At 42.0% G+C, this 21,205-nt stretch overlaps 1 protein-coding gene across 9 annotated transcripts in view; it reads right to left on the bottom strand.

Moving 5' to 3' along the window:
- The window catches only part of SYBU (syntabulin), a 111,631-nt gene that overhangs the window by 11,043 nt on the left and 79,383 nt on the right, over positions 1–21,205 (bottom strand). For all 9 annotated transcript variants that reach the window (XM_072734034.1, XM_072734035.1, XM_072734039.1 and 6 more), the window contains one exon: positions 1,984–2,086. In XM_072734034.1, the coding sequence (XP_072590135.1) occupies positions 1,984–2,086 (103 nt within the window). The remainder of the gene's footprint in view (positions 1–1,983; positions 2,087–21,205) is intronic.

The raw sequence follows: 21,205 nt of genomic DNA, 5'->3' as shown, positions 1-21,205 counted from the left end.
TCTACTGACTGTGCTCTATTCCTGGGTCAGATTTAAAAAAAAAAAAAAAAAGTGAGGCTAATAGAACATTGCCAATTCCAATTTTCCATCTATTAAGCATGTATCTGATTTGCACATAATTCTATTTAGCTATTTTACGTTTACTATATCAATTTTTAGTCATTTGGAGAAAACACAGATTCCAGACTAGACAATTTTCTCTAAATCACCCTGTATTGTTGACATTACCTTGGAATTTAACCACAAACACAAGTTCTTTTGAAGTGCTTAATACAATCAGCTTCTTCGACAGGCCATTTCTTTTTTCTTTTGCTCTCTGTTCTTTGATACCTTGTACCACAGGTATGTGCTAGTTTTCTTGAATGGGTTAGATAAATGGTTTATTCTCAGAGCAAGCCACATCTGATTTATACAGAAAATGTTTATATTCATATTATGTGATCCCAGAGGTATTTTATTTCCAAATAGATTGTGTTTGGGAATAGAACAATTGGGCTTTTTCATTGTGGGCTCCGCTCTTTTGTTACAGGTTTGTCTGGCTTCAGCTTTGTTTTTAACAATAAAATTGTGCACCAGGGGGTCTCAAGTCCCTTTTTAAACATCAGCTAAATGTTCTGCTCACTGAAGAGAAATGTGAGATACCTGCTTCCTGAATCCTGGGAATGCAAGTTTTTTTAAACTAACCTGTTTTTCTCCATGAAGGGACCTCAAGAATTATGTGGTCCAACCCTCCTTTTACAAATGTGGACACTGTGGCCCAGAAAAGTCAAGTGATTTGCTCAAAGTCTAAAGACAAATCATCCCCAGATGTCTTGTTCCTCATTCCACTGAATTGCTCGGGTCCCTGGCTCAGAGGTCTCCTGGAACCAGCCTATCCAAAACATACCATCCATCTCATTACTCTCAATATTCTTTACCCGTATGTTTTTAAAAATAATTATATTATTATGTATTTATTGTCATTTTTTTTATCTTACTAGAATCAATATAATTTCCATAAAGTTTTGTTTACTGCCCTATCACCAGAACCCGCCTCACAGTAGATGCTCATAGTAGATGTTTACTGCCCTATCACCAGAACCCGCCTCATAGCAGATACTTGAACAAATAAAATCATGCATAGTAGGAGAGAATCCTGGGGCTTAGAATCTTTCCCACCACATGTGAATGGTGGCTCATGAGTTTCCCACACTTCCCCCCACCCAAATAGTATCTATGGTGAACATTTGTTGATGCCTGCTAGGTTCTATGCACTGACCCACACTTCCTGTCTACTAACTAATCCTAACAGTGAACCCTACAAAGTAGGTATGATTACAGCCCTATTTTACAGATGAGGAAACTGAGGCACAGAGAAGTTAAGCAACTTGCTCAGGGCCACACAGCCTGCAGGTGACGGAGCCGACATTCCCACCAAGGCAACCTGGCTCCAGAGTCCATATAAGTAGCTAGTCTGCTCTAATGCCTCTTGGTGGTGGCCAGTCACGTCTGTGAACTTTATTCTTTTCTCACCCCTTCCCCAAGTGAGTGCTGGGGTTGTCTGAGCTCACTATGTCTCTTTCATGAGGGTAATAGGTAAGCTCAGCTAGAGGACAGAAATGGTGAAGTCAGAGGCTTCCCAGCTAAGAGATGACAGATTCATGGAGGGGAGGCAGGTAGGAAGTGGAAACTACTACGTTAACACCAGGTGAGTTCACAGGTGAGTGAGGGAAGGGGGGGAGAGAGAAGGGTGAGTGGACACACAGCCAGGGGCTGGCTGAGGGATGGCCACGGAGAGACACACGCGGATCCAGCCCTGTGACCACAGCTGGTAAGACAGTGAAAGGTTCTAATTCCAAATCATTATAAAAAACAGAAACTGTCCACTGAGTAATAACTAAATATGAACTGACAGCCATCCGAGTGGCTCCACAGGAACCTAAAGTACAGGTAGGTCACCTGTGTGAAGTGTCTTCACATTAGAGAGCAGGAAACAGTGCCTACTTGCGTGAGAAGGAGGACCGCTTGCTTCCCGCCGCAGACATGTGGACCTCAGGAGCGGAAATGCTGCCCGTGCTGCTCGAGGAGCTAAAATCAGCTTCACTACCTGCAAAACAAGGCGGGAGAGGCGTGAAGGAAAGGAAAGGGCCCTCCCCGCCTGTCCTTGGGGCTCCTGCGGGGCCACACTGGCTCAGCAAGTGGCAGGATTCCAGAGCGCCGGGCTCGCGGCCTTTTCCTCAAAGCAAACAAGAGAAGGTGCGAGAACAAGAACCAAGAACGGGGACATGGTTTCATAAACACCGCCGAGCCGAGCAGCACCCTGAGCTGCTTTCCTACGGCCGGGGCCGGCCGACCTTCCAGCAGACAATCGGCGGTGACCCGAGGTGGGGGCCTCTTCCTGCGCCCCGGGGCACTCCCTGGACAACAGGGACGCGCTGGCCGAACGTTAGGCCGCCTGGAAAGCACACGTGTCGGCCCCAGAGTAGTTTCTCCAGGGGAGTTTATCTTTGGGCGTTTGCAGTCAGCTAGCCAGACGCCTCGAATCTGTCACGTTAGCGGCTGGAGATAATCAGCCAGTTAGCAGCAGCTGGGAAGAAAGCCTGGGCTCCAGATAACGGCCTGAACCGGCGCTATCTGATCAGTGACTCTGACTGCAGCTGCTGTGTTTCTTTTTTTTCTCTTTTTTTTCTTTTTAAATATTTTATTCATTTGGGAAAGAGTGTGAAAAGGAGAGTACAAGCAGGGCGAGCGGCAGAGGGAGAGGGAGGAGCAGACTCCCTGCTGAGCAGGGAGCGGAGCTCGATCCCAGGACCCTGGGATCATGACCTGAACTGAAGGCAGACACTTAACCGACTGAGCCACTCAGGGACCCCAGCTGCTGTTTTTCCATTGAGAACACGACCGTGACAAAAAGCAGGAACTGAACATTTCCAAACAGGATGAAGAAAGTTCACAGCGACAGTGATAGAAACTGTGAATTATGCTGTGAGGTGAACATTTTAGTTGGGGGCGGGGTGGGGGGGTGGTGATGGTGGGGTGGTTTGTGCAGGGAGATTGTTCATTAGTTTACAAAAATCACATCAGACTACAGATCTGTATGTAATTAGAAACATGCTCTGTGGCCAAATAATATAAATTCATTTTTTAAAAGATTTTATTTATTCATGAGAGACACACAGAGAGAGGCAGAGACACAGACAGAGGGAGAAGCAGGCTCCCTGTGGGAAGCCCAATGAGGGACTCAATCCCAGGACCCCTGGATCACGATCTGAGCCGAAGGCAGATGCTCAACCACTGAGCCACCCACCCAGGCGTCCCCATTTCTTTCTTTCTTTTTTTTTAAATTAAGATTTTATTTATTCATGAGAGAGAAAGAGAGAGAGAGAGAGAGAAAGAGGCAGAGACACAGAGGGAGAAGCAGGCTCCCTATGGGGAGCCCAATGAGGGACTCAGTCCCAGGACCCCTGGATCATGATTTGAGCCTAAGGCAGATAAATGCTCAACCACTGAGCCACCCAGGCGTCCCCATTTCTTTCTTTTTTTTTTTTTTTTTAAGATTTTATTTATTCATGAGAGAGAGAGAGAAAGAGAGAGAGAAAGAGGCAGAGACATAGGCAGAGGGAAAAGCAGGCTCCATGCAGAGAGCCTGACGTGGGACTCGATCCCAGGACCCTGGGATCACAACCTGAGCCAAAGGAAGATGCTCCACCACTGAACCACCCAGATGCCCCAATATAAATTCATTTCTAACAAAAAATTACATAGTTCTGAAATGGTAATGATAGAAAAATTCCACGGGGTGCCTGGGGAAGTGAAGGAGAGTGGAAGAAGCAAAAGAGAACAAGTGGGAAGAAGGAAGAGAGGATTTAAAAAAAGATAAAATTCCATATGCTTCTGGAAGATAAATCTAGGTATATAATTGTATTTGACTTTATCTGTCAATTCCTACCACATGGTTTGTGAGTCTTCTGGTCTAGAACTCAGAGCCAGCTCACATATCTGGGTTGAAGAAAATATGAATAGTCTAAATCCTTTGAGTTTCTAACAAGTAGTGAACAGTAATGATCATCACACTAGTAACTATTTATTGAGGGCCTTGTAGGCACTAGGCCCTCTAGGACATATTTTCTATTCTTTGTTAATCTTGGCAACTCTGTAAGGCAGACTTAATCTCACTATTCTACTACTGAAGAAATCAAAACTGATTTGTCCAAGGCCTGTGGGGGATAAATCCTGGCCAGGACCAAGTCCCCACGCCACTTCTCCATACAATGCTGCGTCCTTGGGAAGGCCATGGGAAGAAGAGGGGCACGGAGGAGGTTCCTGGGTAAGCTATATACTACCATCTCCCTAACTGCCAAGATGATCTATTGGTACAAGGTGTAGCCAGACTGGTCCACCGCTGAACAGATCCTCTCACTGACGGGTTGTAGCAGTTTTGCTAGAAGGGAAGGCAACAGGGAGGCAGAAAAAGAAAAATCCCTTCCCCGGCTCCCAGGTCCTCTCAGGAAGTTCAGCCTCTTCTGGGAAAGACACCAAAAATGACCCCTTAACATAGATGACAGCAGTGAATCCTAATTCCCAGCAGAATTCTGGGAGACTCTCTGTGTCTCTCATGAATAAATAAAATCTTAAAAAAAAAAAAAAAAAGAATTCTGGGAGAATGAGGGTGGCAATTTATCAGGCCTGGGACTGGCGATTCCTTCCGGATTTCAGAGACTTTGTCTAATGTTGTTATGAGCTCCCCAACTGTAATTAGTTGCCTCTGAGTAATGCTCTGGCTAAACCGTAGTATTTTACTATCTCAAGGACTCACGATTGGTAGTGCTATCCGGCAATATGCTAGTCCTGACAGCCTAATTCCGCCAGCCTCGTCAGCTAGTAAATTATCAGGATGCTTATTAAGTGATAAAAGCAGACAATTTTCAAAATATAGATGCTGTGGTTGTAGCCACCAGGTTTGAGATATTATTTTCTAACATAAGATTATGATTCTGAAACACCCAATTTTCATTCCTGAAAAGAAACACAAAACCCCATCAATTATAACTTAACTGCCTCAACAAAAACAGAAATTCTAAAATAGAAACAGACCAGACAACTGCTGAAAATCCATTTTTTCCTCAGGATGCCTTTGATCTGTGCTAATTACTCTGAACTGAAGGGACAAGTTTGTTCTACACTTTACTGCTATTGGAACTCAATATATTGACCCTTGTGTATTGGCAAGGCCCAAGTTTCTTCCTATACTCTTCTAACTTACCTTCTGCACTCTGAAGGAGGTTAGAAGACTCATTCAGGAGACCTGGCGGTTGCACTCACTACTGAGCGACAGCATAGAGAAAAATGTCTATGCTACTTATGCCATTTCACTTTGCTATGTTTTAAAAAATATTTCTAGTTTGGTTAATGCAATGTAAAGTCAATACACCCTTTTTATGGGATACACAGATAGATCAATTTTACTACATCACCTGATATAGATATGCTTCCCATTTACTAACAAGGTAACTAAGAGAATGACTGGAGACCTGAAAGCTCCCCATTTATCAAAAAGACTCAAGGATCAGAGGCTCTCTCTATTCATTTCCTTTAAACAGCATGTGTAACTAGGTTATTGTTGCGAGGGCTGTAGGTCAATGCTCATCTGTATTATTCAGACCATACAAAGAGAATACCTAACACAGGCCCTGAGTCAGAGACCCTCAGTTCAAATCCCACCACTACCACTCACTAGATGGGGGACTTGAGGCAAGTTATTTCACCTTTCTGCGCTTCAGTTTCTAAATCTGCTACATGGAGATGATAATCATGGATTCTGCCTCTTAAGGTTATTGTAAGCAAAGAACGTGTGCGTGTGTATATATACAAATACACGCGCACACACATATATAAAGCGCCTGATTCCCTGTAAAGTCACAATAAATGTTAGCCATTCTTCTTCTTCTGCAGGGGTTAAAAAGACAACTTTTTTACACATTTCCTTTGTAGAAAATTTAGAAAATAGCAACGATCCATAGGACAAAGTGTAGTCTATTGTCCTATCACCAAAAAGTAATCATAGTTAACCTTTTGATATATAATCACTCAGCATACTTAGTTAATACATTACTATGTAACCTAATTGCTTTTCTTTAATATGTGAATATCTTCAAAATATACTCCAATTTTTTTAGATATATATATATAATTTTTTTTAATTAATTAATTTATTTGAGAGAGAGAGACAGCAGGGAAAGGGGCAGAGGGAGACAGAGAGGGAAAACTCAAGAAGACTCTGTGCTGAGTGTGGAACATGAAGCAGGGCTCGATCTGACAACCCTGAGATCATAACGTGAGTGGAAACCAAGAGTCAGATACTTAACCAACAACCAACTGAGCCACCCAGGGGCCCCTACATTCAGTTTTATTTATTTATTTACTTTTAAAGATTTTATTTATTTAAGAGAGAGAGAGAGAGAGAGAATGCAATCATGCAAGCAGGGGAAGCAGAAGGAGAGGAAGAAGCACAGTCACCGCTGAGCAGGGAGCCTAATGTGGGGCTCCATCCTATAACCTGAGCTGAAGGGAGACATTTAACCAACTGAGCCACACAGGGGCACCTACATTTTGTTTTATTAAATAAAAGAATATACACGCTATGTCTAATTTTTCTATCATTATATAATAACACTCTGCCAAAAATCATCCTAAGCATATTTATATAATCACTCATTTATTTCTCATGATAGTACAGACCCTTTGAGGTAGGGACACTTATCAGTCCCCGCTACAGATGAGATAGAGAAGTTGAGTGACATGAACAAGAGGTAGAGGCAAAAAAAAAAAAAGAAAGAAAAAAAAAGAAGTGGAGGTAAGACTTGAACCTAGTCTGTCTGACCCCCGGGTCCAGGCCTTTAAATACAGGCTTAATGTTCAATGGATATCCCTGGGGCATGCAAATTGACATATCTGTCTACTATTCTTTTTTTTTTTTAAGGTTTTAAAATTTTTTTGAAGATTTTATTTATTTGAGAAAGAGCAAGTTAGTAGGGGAGGGGGTAGTGGCAGAGGGAGAGGGCCAAGAAGACTGAGCTAGGAGCCTGAGATCATGACCTGAGCTGAAGTCAGACTGTGAACCATGTGAGTCACCCAGGTACCCTCCTTGTCTGCTATTCTTTAGAATAAATGCCTGAAAGAATTTTTAAGCCAAAGGATATGCTCAATTTCAAGAAATTTAATATATATTGTGTTATATGTATTTTTGAGTGTCATTAGCCTAAAGCAGTTTTTGTGGTCAAGAACGTATTTGCCTCCATGTGCCTGTATGTAGAAACTTGAATGTAAATCTCTGATGTCACAGAGAAGACTCTGACAAAGCCCAGGACACAAGAGTTGGCTAAGACTTGCGTTTGAACAGCAGAAGGGAGTTTTATTTTTATTTTATTTTTATTTTTTTTGTATATTTTTTATTGGAGTTCGATTTGCCAACATATAATATAACACCCAGTGCTCAGCCTGTCAAGTGCCCCCTTCAGTGCCCATCACCCCATCCTCCCACACCTCCCCTTCCACTACCCCTTGTTCCTTTCCCAGAGTTAGGAGTCTCTCATGTTCTGTCACCCTCTCTGATATTTCTGAAGGGAGTTTTAAATGGCGTTGGTGGAGCAGGATTCTAGGACAGAAAGAGGAGAATGAACTTGATGATCTGTAAACTACCTCTCGATGCCACTGTCTTGGTGACTACACGTCCTGCAGCACAGGGCGTTCTCCACCAATAAGAAGCTCTTCTCACTGGTCACCAGAAACTGGTGGTTTTTGTTTGGTAGTTCTGCTGGATTCTCTGGAGAGGCATTACTCTTATTCATAATGTTAGGGTAATGAGCATTCTGTGCATGTGATGGTCAGGCCAGAAATTAGAGAAGGAAAGAAAAATGGAAACATTAAGAGTATGCGCAAAAACTGATAACTAAACTTATTTTTTTGAAACACTGCCCGCAATCTGGTCTCTTAGGACATTATTATTTTTGTTTTCAGGAGACTATGGAGTCCTCAGACATCAGAACATCACAAGCCTCTGAAAACCGAGTCTACTAAGCTGTGTTAAGCCATTCTAAACCACTGATTGAAGCAACCCCAAACTTTCCTTTATCCTTTGTCATTACAGAGCTATCAAATTAATTCAGGTTGGTCACCTACATCCCCACCTCAAATAGAGGCAGCAATTTAAAAAAGGAAAAAAATAAAAACAAAAAAATAGTTCCCCATCCCTTCATCCTTTTCCCCTCCCCCAACACACACACAGATACACAGATCTTTTATTTAAAGGTCTCCAGGGAGGAGAGGAGCCATTTCCACTGAAGCCAAGCAGAGCTATTAAGAAGCAGCTGAGGCAGTGGACACATACAATTATAGAAGACACTATTAAAAAAGAAAAAAAAAAAGCTTTTCTAAGGTAGATTCAGTAGAATGGACTCGTAGCTATGAAGCTTTGGGGCACCCAACCAACGAATCCAAGAAATGCTTCACAAACTAAACAGGATTTTTGTTTTAGTTTCTGAAAACTATTCTCTAAAACTCCTATAGGTTATTTATTTTAGAAAAGGAGTATTTGATCCAAAGATCAATATATTGAAGATATATACACAGGTTTTCTTGCATTTCAGAACAGAAGTCTTCCTGAAAAACTGTAAGTATTGTTTTCATTAATGTCATAATTTCAGAAAGGGTTTATCTTCATTATGATTGATGTTCAATGAATGGAGCCATCATAAATTTAAAAGCATATATATAAACAAAAACAGAAGGAAGTTCAAATTTAAAGTATTTGGAGAATAATTTTGTATTGAAGAATCTGACTATACAACAGCAATACTGCTTATGGGAAAATAGCAGTCAAAGACAAATAATGAACTGAAGGAAAATGTTTACAACATATGACAAAGGGCCAATCTCCTTACTTTACCAAAAGCTCATACAAAAATCAGAAAAAAAAAAAGAACAGAAAAATGGGCAAAGGACATGAACAGGCAGATGGCAGATAAAGAAAAATAAATGATTAATACACATGAACAGCCATTCCACCTCACACATAATATTAAAAAAATGTAAATGTAAACAAGGATTTTTTCTTTTTTTTAGTTACAAGGTTAGTAAAAAATTTTAAAAATCAAGGTTTGATAATACTAGTTCTGTTGAAGCTTTGGAAAAAAACGCTAAGAGTCAGCAAGAGTGTGAGTTGGTATAACATGTGTAAGAAAGAAAGCTGTACTGCTAGGAATTGTTCCTGCAAATAAACATTGAACAAACAACCAAAATGCCCATCAACAAGGACCAGTGAAGTCAGGGGGTACAGCAACCTAGGAGAATACTCTGTATCATGATAAGGATGGCATGAACCTGTGCGTGCTGGAGTGAAAACATCCGAAGCCCTGTTGCTAGATTAGAAAAACTAGATGCAGAATAGGGGGTGAGGCATGTCTGCTTCTTCACAAATATATAATTAGCTCCATACATAGAATGTTTTTGTTGAGAGATTAAAAAAGGTCTATTAATATTGGTTTCCCTTGGGAATGGGCCAGTAGGGACCTAAAGGGACTCTCATCTTCATTTTATATCTTTCTGAGCCATTTGGCTTTTCTAACCATGTGCACATTACTCTTATTAAAAAAAATAGGATACACTAATAATTATGGACAATTGATTTTTCCTTTGGAAAAAAATCTAAATTTTTTTTTAAAAGAAAAAGCATTTTATAATAAAAGCAATCCCACCATTTAATGTAAGTATTAAGAGGGCTTTGGAGTCCAGTCACTTGGGTTTGAATCATGCCTCTTCTACCAAACTCTGTAAAGGCTTGGCAAATTATTTACCCTTTCTCTGCCTTAGTTTCCTATTCTGTGAAATGGAAATGAAGATATTAATAATAAGTATTGTTAAGGGATTGTAGGAATTAAGCGAAGCATGCAAAGAAGTTAGAATAGTGCCTGGCACATAGCAAGCACTCAATTTATGTTAGCTATTATAATTTCTAGTTAGAACTATGGGTACAATGGCTTGAAGGCTAGAAGAGAGCTTTTAAACATCTTTCCCTTTAAGGGAGATGCTCTGCGAGACAAAATGCCTTATCCTAGTTAAGTCAAACATTTTTACAAACATTCTTTATAAAAGCTGGTTTTCCTTCAGCCATTTGTCAGTGGAGAGTATGTTTCTATTTTTTAGTTTGTGTGTGCATGTAAAATAGAGCACATCTAAAAAATCTGTGGTCCTAAAACAAAGTCTCCTTGGCCTCCTCCAAAAATCTCTAGAGTTGCTCCTGAGTTAGAACCCCACCTTAAGAAAGCCCCAGGGAAAATACACATAGGTTTACTGATCTCTTCTCACCAAAGGCCAGTCATCTGAGCCAGGTAGCTTTGAAGGTCTGAGAAAGGGAGGGAAGGAGCACGGGAAAGGAGGCCCAAGAGGACTGAAAGCGTCAAAGACAGCTCCACCTGTTCACTCCCTGATCTTGGGCTGGCTCCACGACCCGTCTTGGCAGAAATACAGAGAATACACCTGCTGACCAAAAAAGTAGATAAATGATAAAGTGGGTGTAAAGAAACTTCAAGAAAGCAGGGGGAAGTGAACATTTCTGACAGGAACCCAGGAGACATCTAGTCTCCCTTTGCTTCACTCTGGGGAAAATTAAGACTATGCATTGGCCAACCTGAGTAGAGTACAGGAAAGACAATGGGTGCTGTTTGGTTCTGTGGATGACCACCCAACTTCCCTGGGCCTGCTTGATCAGTACTAAATATGTGGCCCTCTTAATTTACCAGAGATGGCCAAGAAGAGAACCCTAGACAAGAGATCCATCAATTCAACCCAAGGCCAACCAGGTGCCTCTGGGATCCTTTATAATACTGCCACAAACTACCCAGTATCACCAGAAGGAGGTGCCAGCCTGCAAAATCACACACCAACAAGCTATACATAAAGAAGGCAGTATAAATTCTGGCCCTATCTCTCAGCAGCTACACGTTCTTGCCTAAGTCCTTTTAACCTCACTAAAACTTACTTTTCTTATTTATGTATGTAAGTATGTACATGTATACATGTGTGCATGTATGTATTTTTAAAGATTAATTTGTTTAATGAAAATTAATTAACATCTGCCATGTCTTATGTATCAGGCCCCACTCTAGGTGGATAGCAGTACTTATCCTGGAGGATTGTTAAGTTGAAATAAATGTAAGTGAAATGCATGGGAAGTGCTTGACAGTTTCATAAATATTCATTTTATAATTATTATTAAAAATGCATTGATTCCTAAACCTTACTGTGGGAAAAGATCATCAGGAAAGTTAAGTCATAGTGCAGATTTCTGGGTAACACTCACAAAAGTTCCAGTTCAGAAGGTCTGGGGGGGAATCCAGGAATCTGCATTTTCATTAATTACCACAGATGACTATGTAGCCAGTGGTCCCAGACCACACTGAGGAGGGGACCTTAAAGATAAAGAGCAGATGGAATCTTCCTCCAGGTCTGATCAGATTGCAAAGACTTTCTTCAATGGTAAGCTGAAGGTCAGTGAGCAGAAGTTGACGTGGACCAGCCACCACATTTGTCAAGGACAAAGTGCCCAAAATCGTAGAATCTAACTTCCAGAGTGGCTTGTCCCCTCAGAGCTCTCCAGAAGCACCTTCCTGGGCTAAATCCATCTTCAATCCATCTTCTCCCCTGTCCCTGGGGAGACAGGGACATAGACAAGGCACACGTTGTCTGAGAACCAGCCCAGGTCCAGCCAAACTCATGCACACTTGTTGGTTTGCAAAGCTAGTGGGATACATAGCAGTTGGTCCACGGTTTCAAGTCCTCATAATCCTGTTTTCAAGAGGAGGGGCTGACCAGTTTGGAGCTGGAGGTGTCAACTACCATTTGGCAGAGAGAATCACCTCACAATGTAGCACGCTCCCCGTTTGGATTATCCCACTAGCCCTACCTTGCTGCCTTTGGTGTGGTCGATGTGTCGGTGGCTGGTATGCTGAATGGTACCAAACCACACAGGCACATGCCATCTCCATGCTGAATCAGCACTGGGGGTGAACCCTCTGGCAAGTGGGCAACTGTGTCCCACTGCCTTCCACTGAGCAGGTCTGGGGTGGGTTACATCCATTGTGGCCATGAACTTCATCCTAATTGATTATTTGACTATTTTGGGAGCCTGGATATAAGAAAAACAAATCCTCCCTGAAGAATTTTCCAGCATATGTTCCTTATCTTTAATTTCTTGTCAAGTTCACTGAACTGAACTTTCTTCTGCCCCTTTAAAAAAGCTAGCCGGAGAGCCTGCCGCTTCTATTTAAGGAGAAGTGTTTATTCAGTGTTTACCAAAATGAAGTGCCTGCCTCCGTGTCTGGCAGGAAAATCTACCTCAGGGAAAAGCCATCCTCGAGGTGGTGGGGTGGGATTAGAGCAGGGATGTCCTTGTGGGGGCAGTTAACAGGGGAGGAAGGTGGTGATGACATGGTAGGAAGAGAGAAATGGAGACCGAGAAGCCACCAACACTAAAAAGTCAGAGCAGGGCTAGGACTGAGGTCTGTGACTTTAAGTACAGAGTATAAGGGAAAAGGAAAGGATGAGTCTTTTTTGAAGCCACCTCATCTTCCACTCCCAGTGAAGTGGTGTTGTCTGCAGGCAGTTTGAGACTGTGAATGGAACAAAACACTCACTTGTTAGGAAGAGATGACACGATCTACTACTTGCTACACAGACCCCTAACACCACTCTAAAACAGTATGGTTTTTTATTTTGTTTCACTTTTTAAGAAAATTCTATCTTTGTATCTATCTATGTATCTACCCATTTATTTTTATTTATGAGACAGAGAGAGAGAGAGAAGGAGAGCTCCAGTGGTGGGAGGGACACAGAATCTCAAGCAGACTCCATGCTGAGTGCAGAGCCCAATGGAGTGTTCAATCTCACGACCCTGAGATCATGACCTGAGAGAAAATCAAGAGTCAAATGCTTAACTGACTGAGCTACTGAGGCTCCCCTTGTTTTATTTTGTTTTTTAACCTCTGTTCTGTCGAAGCACCATTTTCCTATTTGACTCTAAGACCTAAGAGACCTGGCTGCCTCCCCTCATCCTCCCCACCCTGTGGGCCAACCTCCAGGGCACACCACGCAGTGTGGATTCTCCCCTCACAGGCCCCTCCCACCTGAGCTGTGGTGCTGGGGTTGGGGGGCAGTGTGCCACAATCCACATCTACACTGAAGCTGCCTGTCACACTCGGCCAGCTCCCTTGACTTTCTCAGCGACACTGACCCTCCCCTTCCTGTACTGGAACAGTCTGCCAGAGAGTTACATCACTGGACCTTGTCAGCACTCAGCCATGCTCCACTTCTAATATCTTGATGTGCTTTCCTCTCGGCTCATGAATGATGTATCCCCTCTCCATTTCTCTCTTGCATTTTCAATCTCTTCAATCTCTCTTGCACATTCAATGTGAAGTTGTTTCTCTTTGCTTTTTATGAGGTGATAGGATTTAGTAGCCTCAATTACCAGGTGTGTGACCTTGGCAAAGGCACATAACCATTCTGTGCTTCGCTTTCTTCTATAAAAGGGAAAAGATAACAGTATCTATGTCACAGAGTTGTTGCAAAGATTATATGTGCTAATATATGAAAAGGTAGTGCCTGGCACTCAGTAAACACTTTAAAATACTGCCTTTATTTTCTCCTTATGATCATCCTCTCTGAACCACATCTGGGTCCCAAACACATCTGGCCAAAATCAGGGAAAAGGACTTGGAGCAGGAAGGAGGAGTGAGGGCAGGCTGTCCTCTTGGGTGTGAGTAACAAAACTAGCATGAAAATAGAAGACAGTTCTGACAGAGGGTGGTAAGGATTCTTCCTCCCCACTTTAGATCATAAATCAACGAGTAAATCTGAGTAAATCCTCAGCTCTGGGCTGCATCAACCGCTCTCTCCAATTTCACATGAAAGCCTAAAGCACACTAAACCACAGAGAGAGCTAACTACCGAACATTCCCGTAGAGGCTGTGGGTAGCATGCACGGCGGAAGACAACATCTGCACAAGGGCGAGATTTCATTAGTTCATATTTGAATGTACCACAGCTCTTTGCACACCTAGTAGATGTCCAGTTGAGACACTGATCCTGCCATCAGAAAATGGGGCAAATGCCTTAGGAGGACACAACTTGGTTTCTAAAAGAGGTCAACAAAGGAAAATACTACTTTCTTCTGGAAGGATTAAGATTCTGTGGAAGAGGCTCATTGAACTAACTAGCTTTCAAAACTATCCATGACTATTCAAGCCCATTGCATGGGGAGTGGTAGGGATAGTTGTCCAGGGTGAAGGGAACAGCACCGGAGGGAGAAGCAATATCAGGGAATGAGACCATAAAGGCAGTCCAGAGGCCAGTTAGTTGAACGTCTTTCTTCTTTTTTTTTTAAGGCTCATTTATTTATTTATTTGAAGGAGAGAGAACGTGAGCAGTGGGGCGGGGCAGAGGGAGAGAGGGAACCTCAAGCACTCAATACTCAATCTCATGACCCTGAGATCATGAGCCAAAACTAAGAGCTGAACACTTAACTGACTGTGTCCCCCAGGCACCCCTAAATGAGCATCCTTCTAAGCCACAGGCCCCAACATTTGTGTCTGGCAATAAGTTTCTCATACTGGACACAGTCTTTATTTTCTAAAATGTCTAGCTTTGCTTCTCTGAGAAAACATGTCAACATGTTACCTTCCACAGAAAGGTAAAGATCAGAGAAAGGAACAACATGGTTTTCCTACCCCAGTGATACCACAGCTATGGTCTCATCTGAAGTGACTCTGCTGGCAATCTTCAATGGCCTACTATTACCCTCCCTTAGTGATCTTCATGCAGAAAGAACCAACTGGACCAATGGAAATGAGGGATGGGACAAAGTGGCAAAGACTTCAAGTCACAGTGCTGTGTGGGAACCAAGCATGGGTCCAGAAAGTGACTTTTCATTATTTTCTTTGTAGAAAATCTATGAGTCACAGATGCACAGACTTTCATTAATCAAATTCCTTGGTTCTTGACACACTTTCATCATTGGCCCATGTAAGATTACCTTTATTTTAGTTCTTTATTGACCAATTCATATAAGCCAGTATTCATATTTATTTATTTAGTATTTATTGTACTTGTGTTTTTATTTCCTTACATTTACTATTATAGTAAATGAAGAAACCACCACCTATCACAAAACCTAGAACATCAACACTAAATTATATCTACCTCCTCATTCTATCTCCTGGTCACCATTTCCTTGCTTTCCTTTTTATAAAGAATGATCATACCTATAAGTATTCCTAAAAAGTAGATTCTTTTTTGTTTTCTGTTTTGTCTATCTTTCACTTTTTAATAAACAGCCTACTATATATCTATAATCTTTCAGGACAATTTGCATTCAAAATCATATTGCTAAGATTCTCCATGTATCTGTAGGGCATTCGTTTGACTGCCATATAATATTCCATTGTATGACTTATACCATCATTTATTTCTTCATTTTCCTGATAATGAGAAAATGAATTGGGTTTATTCCAGTTACTCATCTAGCCGGAGTTTCCATTCTGATAAACAACTATTTGTATTTCCAGAGGCACAAGTCTCCCAAAGGAAAAAACCAAAAGAGTAAATCCACTTGTATGTAATATATTCCATAGACAAAAAAGAAATGCTCTATGGATCATTTGTCCTTCCATACCTGTCCCTCTCATTGTCATGGAGAATCAAAAATTAAAAATAAAACTAGAATCTCTGCTTTATCCTATCCCAATTTTAGGATACAACATGCCTAAAAGTGAGCCTTCATTCTTGGGTCATTCTGACCCTGAATAGCACTCAAAGATCAGGAATTCCATGATGTTACTTTGGGTTTTGCTTAAGTTACTCCACGACTTTGCCCATTAGCCTCAGCAATGAGACCAGCTCATGGTGGTAAGATGACCCAGAGTTACTGGATTATGAATATAACCTCACTGAGAGAGAAAATCCTTGCTCCAGGGTAGGGAGTAATGGATGCAAATGGCTTCCTTAACGCAACCCAGAACTTGGTAAAATACCTAGTTCTAAAGCCAAACACTGGGGTTGCGTCACAGGGAAGGGAAATAAATATCTGAATTTTAAGCCAAGCCCCACTGTTTTGGAGAAGGGGAAGAGACTGTGTAAAAGTTTCTAAATTGAAAGCAACAGCCCTGCTTTGGAAATGTTAAAGCTAAAGTAAAGATTTCTATGTTTTGATTGTCACCTAAGTATCTCCATGTCAGAGCTGATGATTTGTCACTTCCTAGTGAAGTTTATAACTAGGTCTGTGAAGCAGGTCAGGCAATTATAGAGTAGTTTTAAACCATCCTTTTGTCCTAAATTCACCAATCATCTCAACCCTCTAAGATGGTGGTTCTAAAAGTGTGGTCCTAAATCAGCAGCATCAGCATCACTTGGGACCTCGTTAGAAATGCAGATTTTCAGACAACACCCCAGACCTACTGAGTCAGCAACTCAGAGACAGGGGTAGGGCTGCATATTCTGGGTTTTTAACAAGCCCTTGAGGTATCTGTACGCTCAAATTTGAGAAGTACTGCCCTAAGACATCCCGGATGAGATCCTTCATATGGCATATAGCATAGTTCCTGCATAGCTACCTCTGAGAAACAGAGCATCAATCTTGACTGTGACTTAAAATAGAGCTGTACACCATAGTATACATTTTGAGAATCATTTTCACACATTTCACATTCAAGATGAGTCAATTTCTTAATTTACTTGGCATAAATCTAAGTGTTACTAACCATGCTTCACATAACTGACAGTATATCTCTAAGAGCAGCAGATAAGAGCAAGGTCTAGCATTGGTAGGGTCTGAATTCAAATATCTGATCTTTAATGACAGTGTGACCGCAGGCAATCCCTTGATCTCTCTGAACCTGAGTTTCCTCATTCCAAGGAGGGATTGAGCATGCCTAGCTAATGGGATCACTGTGGGAAATAAAAGACGAACTGGGGACAACTGTTGAACTTCTCATCATTGTTATTATTGGCCTGCTTATCCATGTGTTTGGTATGTATTGCTAAACACTTATGTTTCTCTAAGAATTCTTGCATAGGGCCACTATAAATGTGTGTGTGTATTTTTTTAATTGCATGACTTAAATAAGAAGGTGACACGTTTCTTACATGACTAACTTCTAATACAGGTGACATAGTTTTTATAGATTACTGTGCTTCTGTCAGTAATGGTCAGAAATGGCTTATCAAGTTCACACACTATTCAATGTGGTTTGCTTGTATTCTTAGTTAATTCTCACATCAAGCCCATGAGACAGGTCCGGTTTTCTTCTTATTTTACAGATGAGAAGAGGAAAGCACAGGTAACTCACTTGTGGTCACACAGCTCATAAGTGGGCAGCTGGCATCTGAAACCAGGTGTACCGCCTTGAAAAATATCACAATAATAAATGCATCAAAATATGCCTTAAACACTAAGAATGCACACCTGAATGGAACTTCTAGAGTTGGGGGAAAAATTTTCTCCAGAAGTGTTTGCTTGCTTGCTCTTGCAAAGGCCGTGCTGAAACCTTTGAAAATTCATTTACAAACAATCTGTAGCAGAGGTTTTTTTTTGTTTTGTTTTTTTTGTTTTTTTTTTTTTTTGTAGCAGAGGTTTTAACAAGATTATCACCATTCTGCTCTGCTCACCATCCCTTATGGAGAGCAAACAATTAGTTACCACAGACCACACTAGCTAGAAGACTTTTTTTTTCCCAGCACATTAACCCTTGGGACTGAGCCATTCATGTATTTTCAACAGAGATAACAGGATTAGATTTTCATTTTTTTAAAGATTTTATGTATTTATTCATGAGAGCCACAAAAAGAGAGAGGCAGAGACATAGGCATAGGCAGAGACATAGGCAGGCTCCCGTGGGGACCCTGATGCAGAACTCAATCCCAGGACCTTGGGATCATGACCTGAGCCAAAGGCAGATGCTCAATCACTAAGCCACCCAGGTGCCCCTGGATCTTCATTCTTAAATGAAAAGTGAACATATTGTGAATGTACTTAAAAGAGTATTGCCATTTGAAAACATCCAATAAAAAGGGGCTTTTCATGATGTGATCTGAGAACTACCTATATCCATGTCACTTACATTATTTGCTGAAAATACACATTCACTCATATTCCAGGGTTGACTGAAGTTTCTTCATATCATTCCCATAATCCACACTTTTACAGTCCTGGTGATCTTTTACACACACTAAAGTATGAAAAACACTATAATAAATGGCTCTTGTTTTTAATATTTAACTATAAACCGCAAGCCACCTGCTCAGATCTGTTTCGTAACTCCGCGCTCCGTCTGCTTCTTCCCATCCGGAGGGCTCCATACCAGGCCACCAGGATTTCTCACCCAGAATTACTGAAACTGCCACACACTGTGCCCCAGCTGCTCAACGGGGCCTGAGCACTCCATCTTCCACACTGCTCCTGAGCATAAATCTCATTAGGTGACTCCCCTGTTGAAACCCTCTAATGGCGCCCCATGTCCTTCAGATCAAGTCTACGTTCCCTGACATGATTTACAAGCCCTTCAGAATCTCTTCAGCGGCCACTGCAGCCCCGGCCAGTGCAACTACCACCATTTCCTAAAGGCAGCACAACACTCTGCGGGCTCCCAGTTTCCACATATGCTGTTCCCTCTACCTGGATTATTCTCCTGTCCCTCTGGGCCTGGCTAACTATCACCTGTTCTTCAGGTCTCCAGCCTCGAATTTTAATTCCTTCCAGGAATGGAATCCGGTGTCCCTCCTTTATGCTCTCACCCTACCCAGAATTTAAGAAGCATTCATCACATTCAGAGCAATGCCTGTTAGTAATTTCCCAGCACGTCATCAGCTCCCTGTGGGCTTGCTCATCACTGTATGCAGTGCCTAATGCAGCCTGTAGCACACAGTAGGTGCTGCTGCTTTGACAGATTTCACACCATTAAACGTTCTCCACTCTTGGCATTCAGCAATGGCTCTTGGAAAGGCTCTGCAAGTGACCTTCCTTCTCTCCCTTCAGTTGGATTGACAGACTAGTATTATTGACAAGTAGGAAAAATATCCCTCTACTCCTATCTCCATCCCATATGCCCAAATCTCTCAAAATTCAAGTTTTTGGCCCCAAACTTGAGAAGCAAAAATCGTGCAACCTCTGTCTTATTCATCCCTGTTTCCCCAAGGCTGAGCACAGTGCCCGACATATAGTTGGCTCAGAACAATATTTATTGAATTAGGAGAAAAAAAATGGTACTGAAAGAACTTATAAATTTGACTGTGGAAATAACCCCACTCACTTTTGAGAAATCACAAAGGAAGAGAAGTAGCAGACTGGAGAAGGAGTATACACGCCATACAAAGTACTGGATAAGGGGTACCTGAATGGCTCAGTGGTTGAACAACTGCCTTTGGCTCAGGTCATGATCCTGAGGTCCTGGGATCGAGTCCCACATCAGGCTCCCTGCAGGGGAGTTTCCTGACAGAGTTAGGACTGCAGGCTGCCACCTAAATCATAGATGTGGCATTTGGTGGGCATTTAGTCCAACACTTAGGAGAATGTTACAAACGAGGCTGACATGCACACTGGATGAGGGCCCAGTCCGGTACCTGGAGGATGTTGACTAATGGATTGCCTGTCAACCTCGAGGGAAATCTCCAGTAATGTGTCACCTGACTCCATCCTTGTCCTTAACCTATTTAACATGCTTTATTAATGACATGAATGAAAACATGAAAGGTATGGCGCTGGCGGCAGACCATGGATTCCACAGGCCTTGAATAGATGAGATGAATGATACAACAAAGGGTGGAGTCAGGTACTAACATTACGAGCTGCCATGTGCCAAAAGCACAAGGTGTTAAAAACTCTAATTCCTCTCAAAAACACAGGGTGTCGACAAGGAAACTGTCCTGAGCGTGATGAGATTTGCCCCAGGCCATGAGCTGTACTAACAGGAGAGCTGGCTTGTCTGAGTCCAGAGTCTACTTTCTTCTTCACTCTCTCTGCTTGGCACCTTGTGATCAGAATCTGTAAAGATCTAAGAACTAGAAACCAAGATGATAACATTCAATTTAGTCCATTTCCGATATGCAATAAACTTTGTACCTGCTAAGGCCCTGGGGCTGGCAGTTGAAGAGGAGGGCCTGGAGAAGGAGATGTCTAGTGCTCAAAGATCCTTCTCGGAGCAAATGAGCCACACAAACAGCACACGAGAGGTCACGGTGAGTGCAAAACAGATGGAGGGGTCCTGAGGGATCATGGAGGAAGGAGAAATACTCCCAGCTAGGATATGTCATGGATGAGATGCCACTTGAGACAGGCCTCCAACACTGGACATAATATGAACAAGTGTCGGGGGTGTAGAAGGGAGCCTTGCAGGTGACAAGGATGGCATGAACTGAAACATGGGAGAAAGGAACACAAAGGGAATATTCAGAACACATTCAGTCCCTTGTTTGGCTGGAGTATAGGTATCAGACGAGATAAAGAAGCCATAAAGGTGGTTTGTACTTCGAAGAGTTGAAGCATGTGAACGCTACACTAAGGGCATTTACTCTGAAGACAAGAGGGAGCCATGAAGAGCCTGGAATTGGGAGGGGGCGGGTAATAGGAACACAGAGATGTTTTTTGCAGCTATCATAGCAGCAATATCTGGAGGAAAGGCTGGACGCTGGAAGTCAGGGCAGGTGACTAATACAGTTAGGAGGTGGGTCATATGGTAAAGTGCGGAGAGCCCTGACAGTGGAAACCCTTTCCAGTTCTGAATTCTTAGGTTCAGGAAACTAACTGCATCGGGTCAAAAATCATTTAAGCCTCCAGGTAAATAAAAGAATTTAAAACAGGAAAAGCAGAAATTAAGTAAAATGCTAACCAATACTTTCCCCTTGTGTTCCATGCTTGACGGCAGTGCTACTTACATAAGAGAACAATTGAGTGAAGACATGTATGTTTTCTGCACAGAGTGGAAAAACAAACCATACGGGAATTATCACAGTAAAACGAAAGGAAAAAAATGTCTCTCATATTGCCTGAGGACTATGTGAAAAATTAAATCACCTAATCAGAATGGATTGAGAGGCTCCAAGATCAATGCTAGATTTAATCTAGCACTGTGAAATCAATCTTTAATAACAAATATCTTTTATTTGCAAGCACGAATGTCAATAA

Source organism: Vulpes vulpes, chromosome 13, assembly GCF_048418805.1.
Source record: "Vulpes vulpes isolate BD-2025 chromosome 13, VulVul3, whole genome shotgun sequence".
NCBI lineage: Eukaryota > Metazoa > Chordata > Mammalia > Carnivora > Canidae > Vulpes > Vulpes vulpes.
The sequence above is the reverse complement of the archived record's forward strand: the minus strand, read 5'-3'. Positions and strand labels throughout refer to the sequence as shown.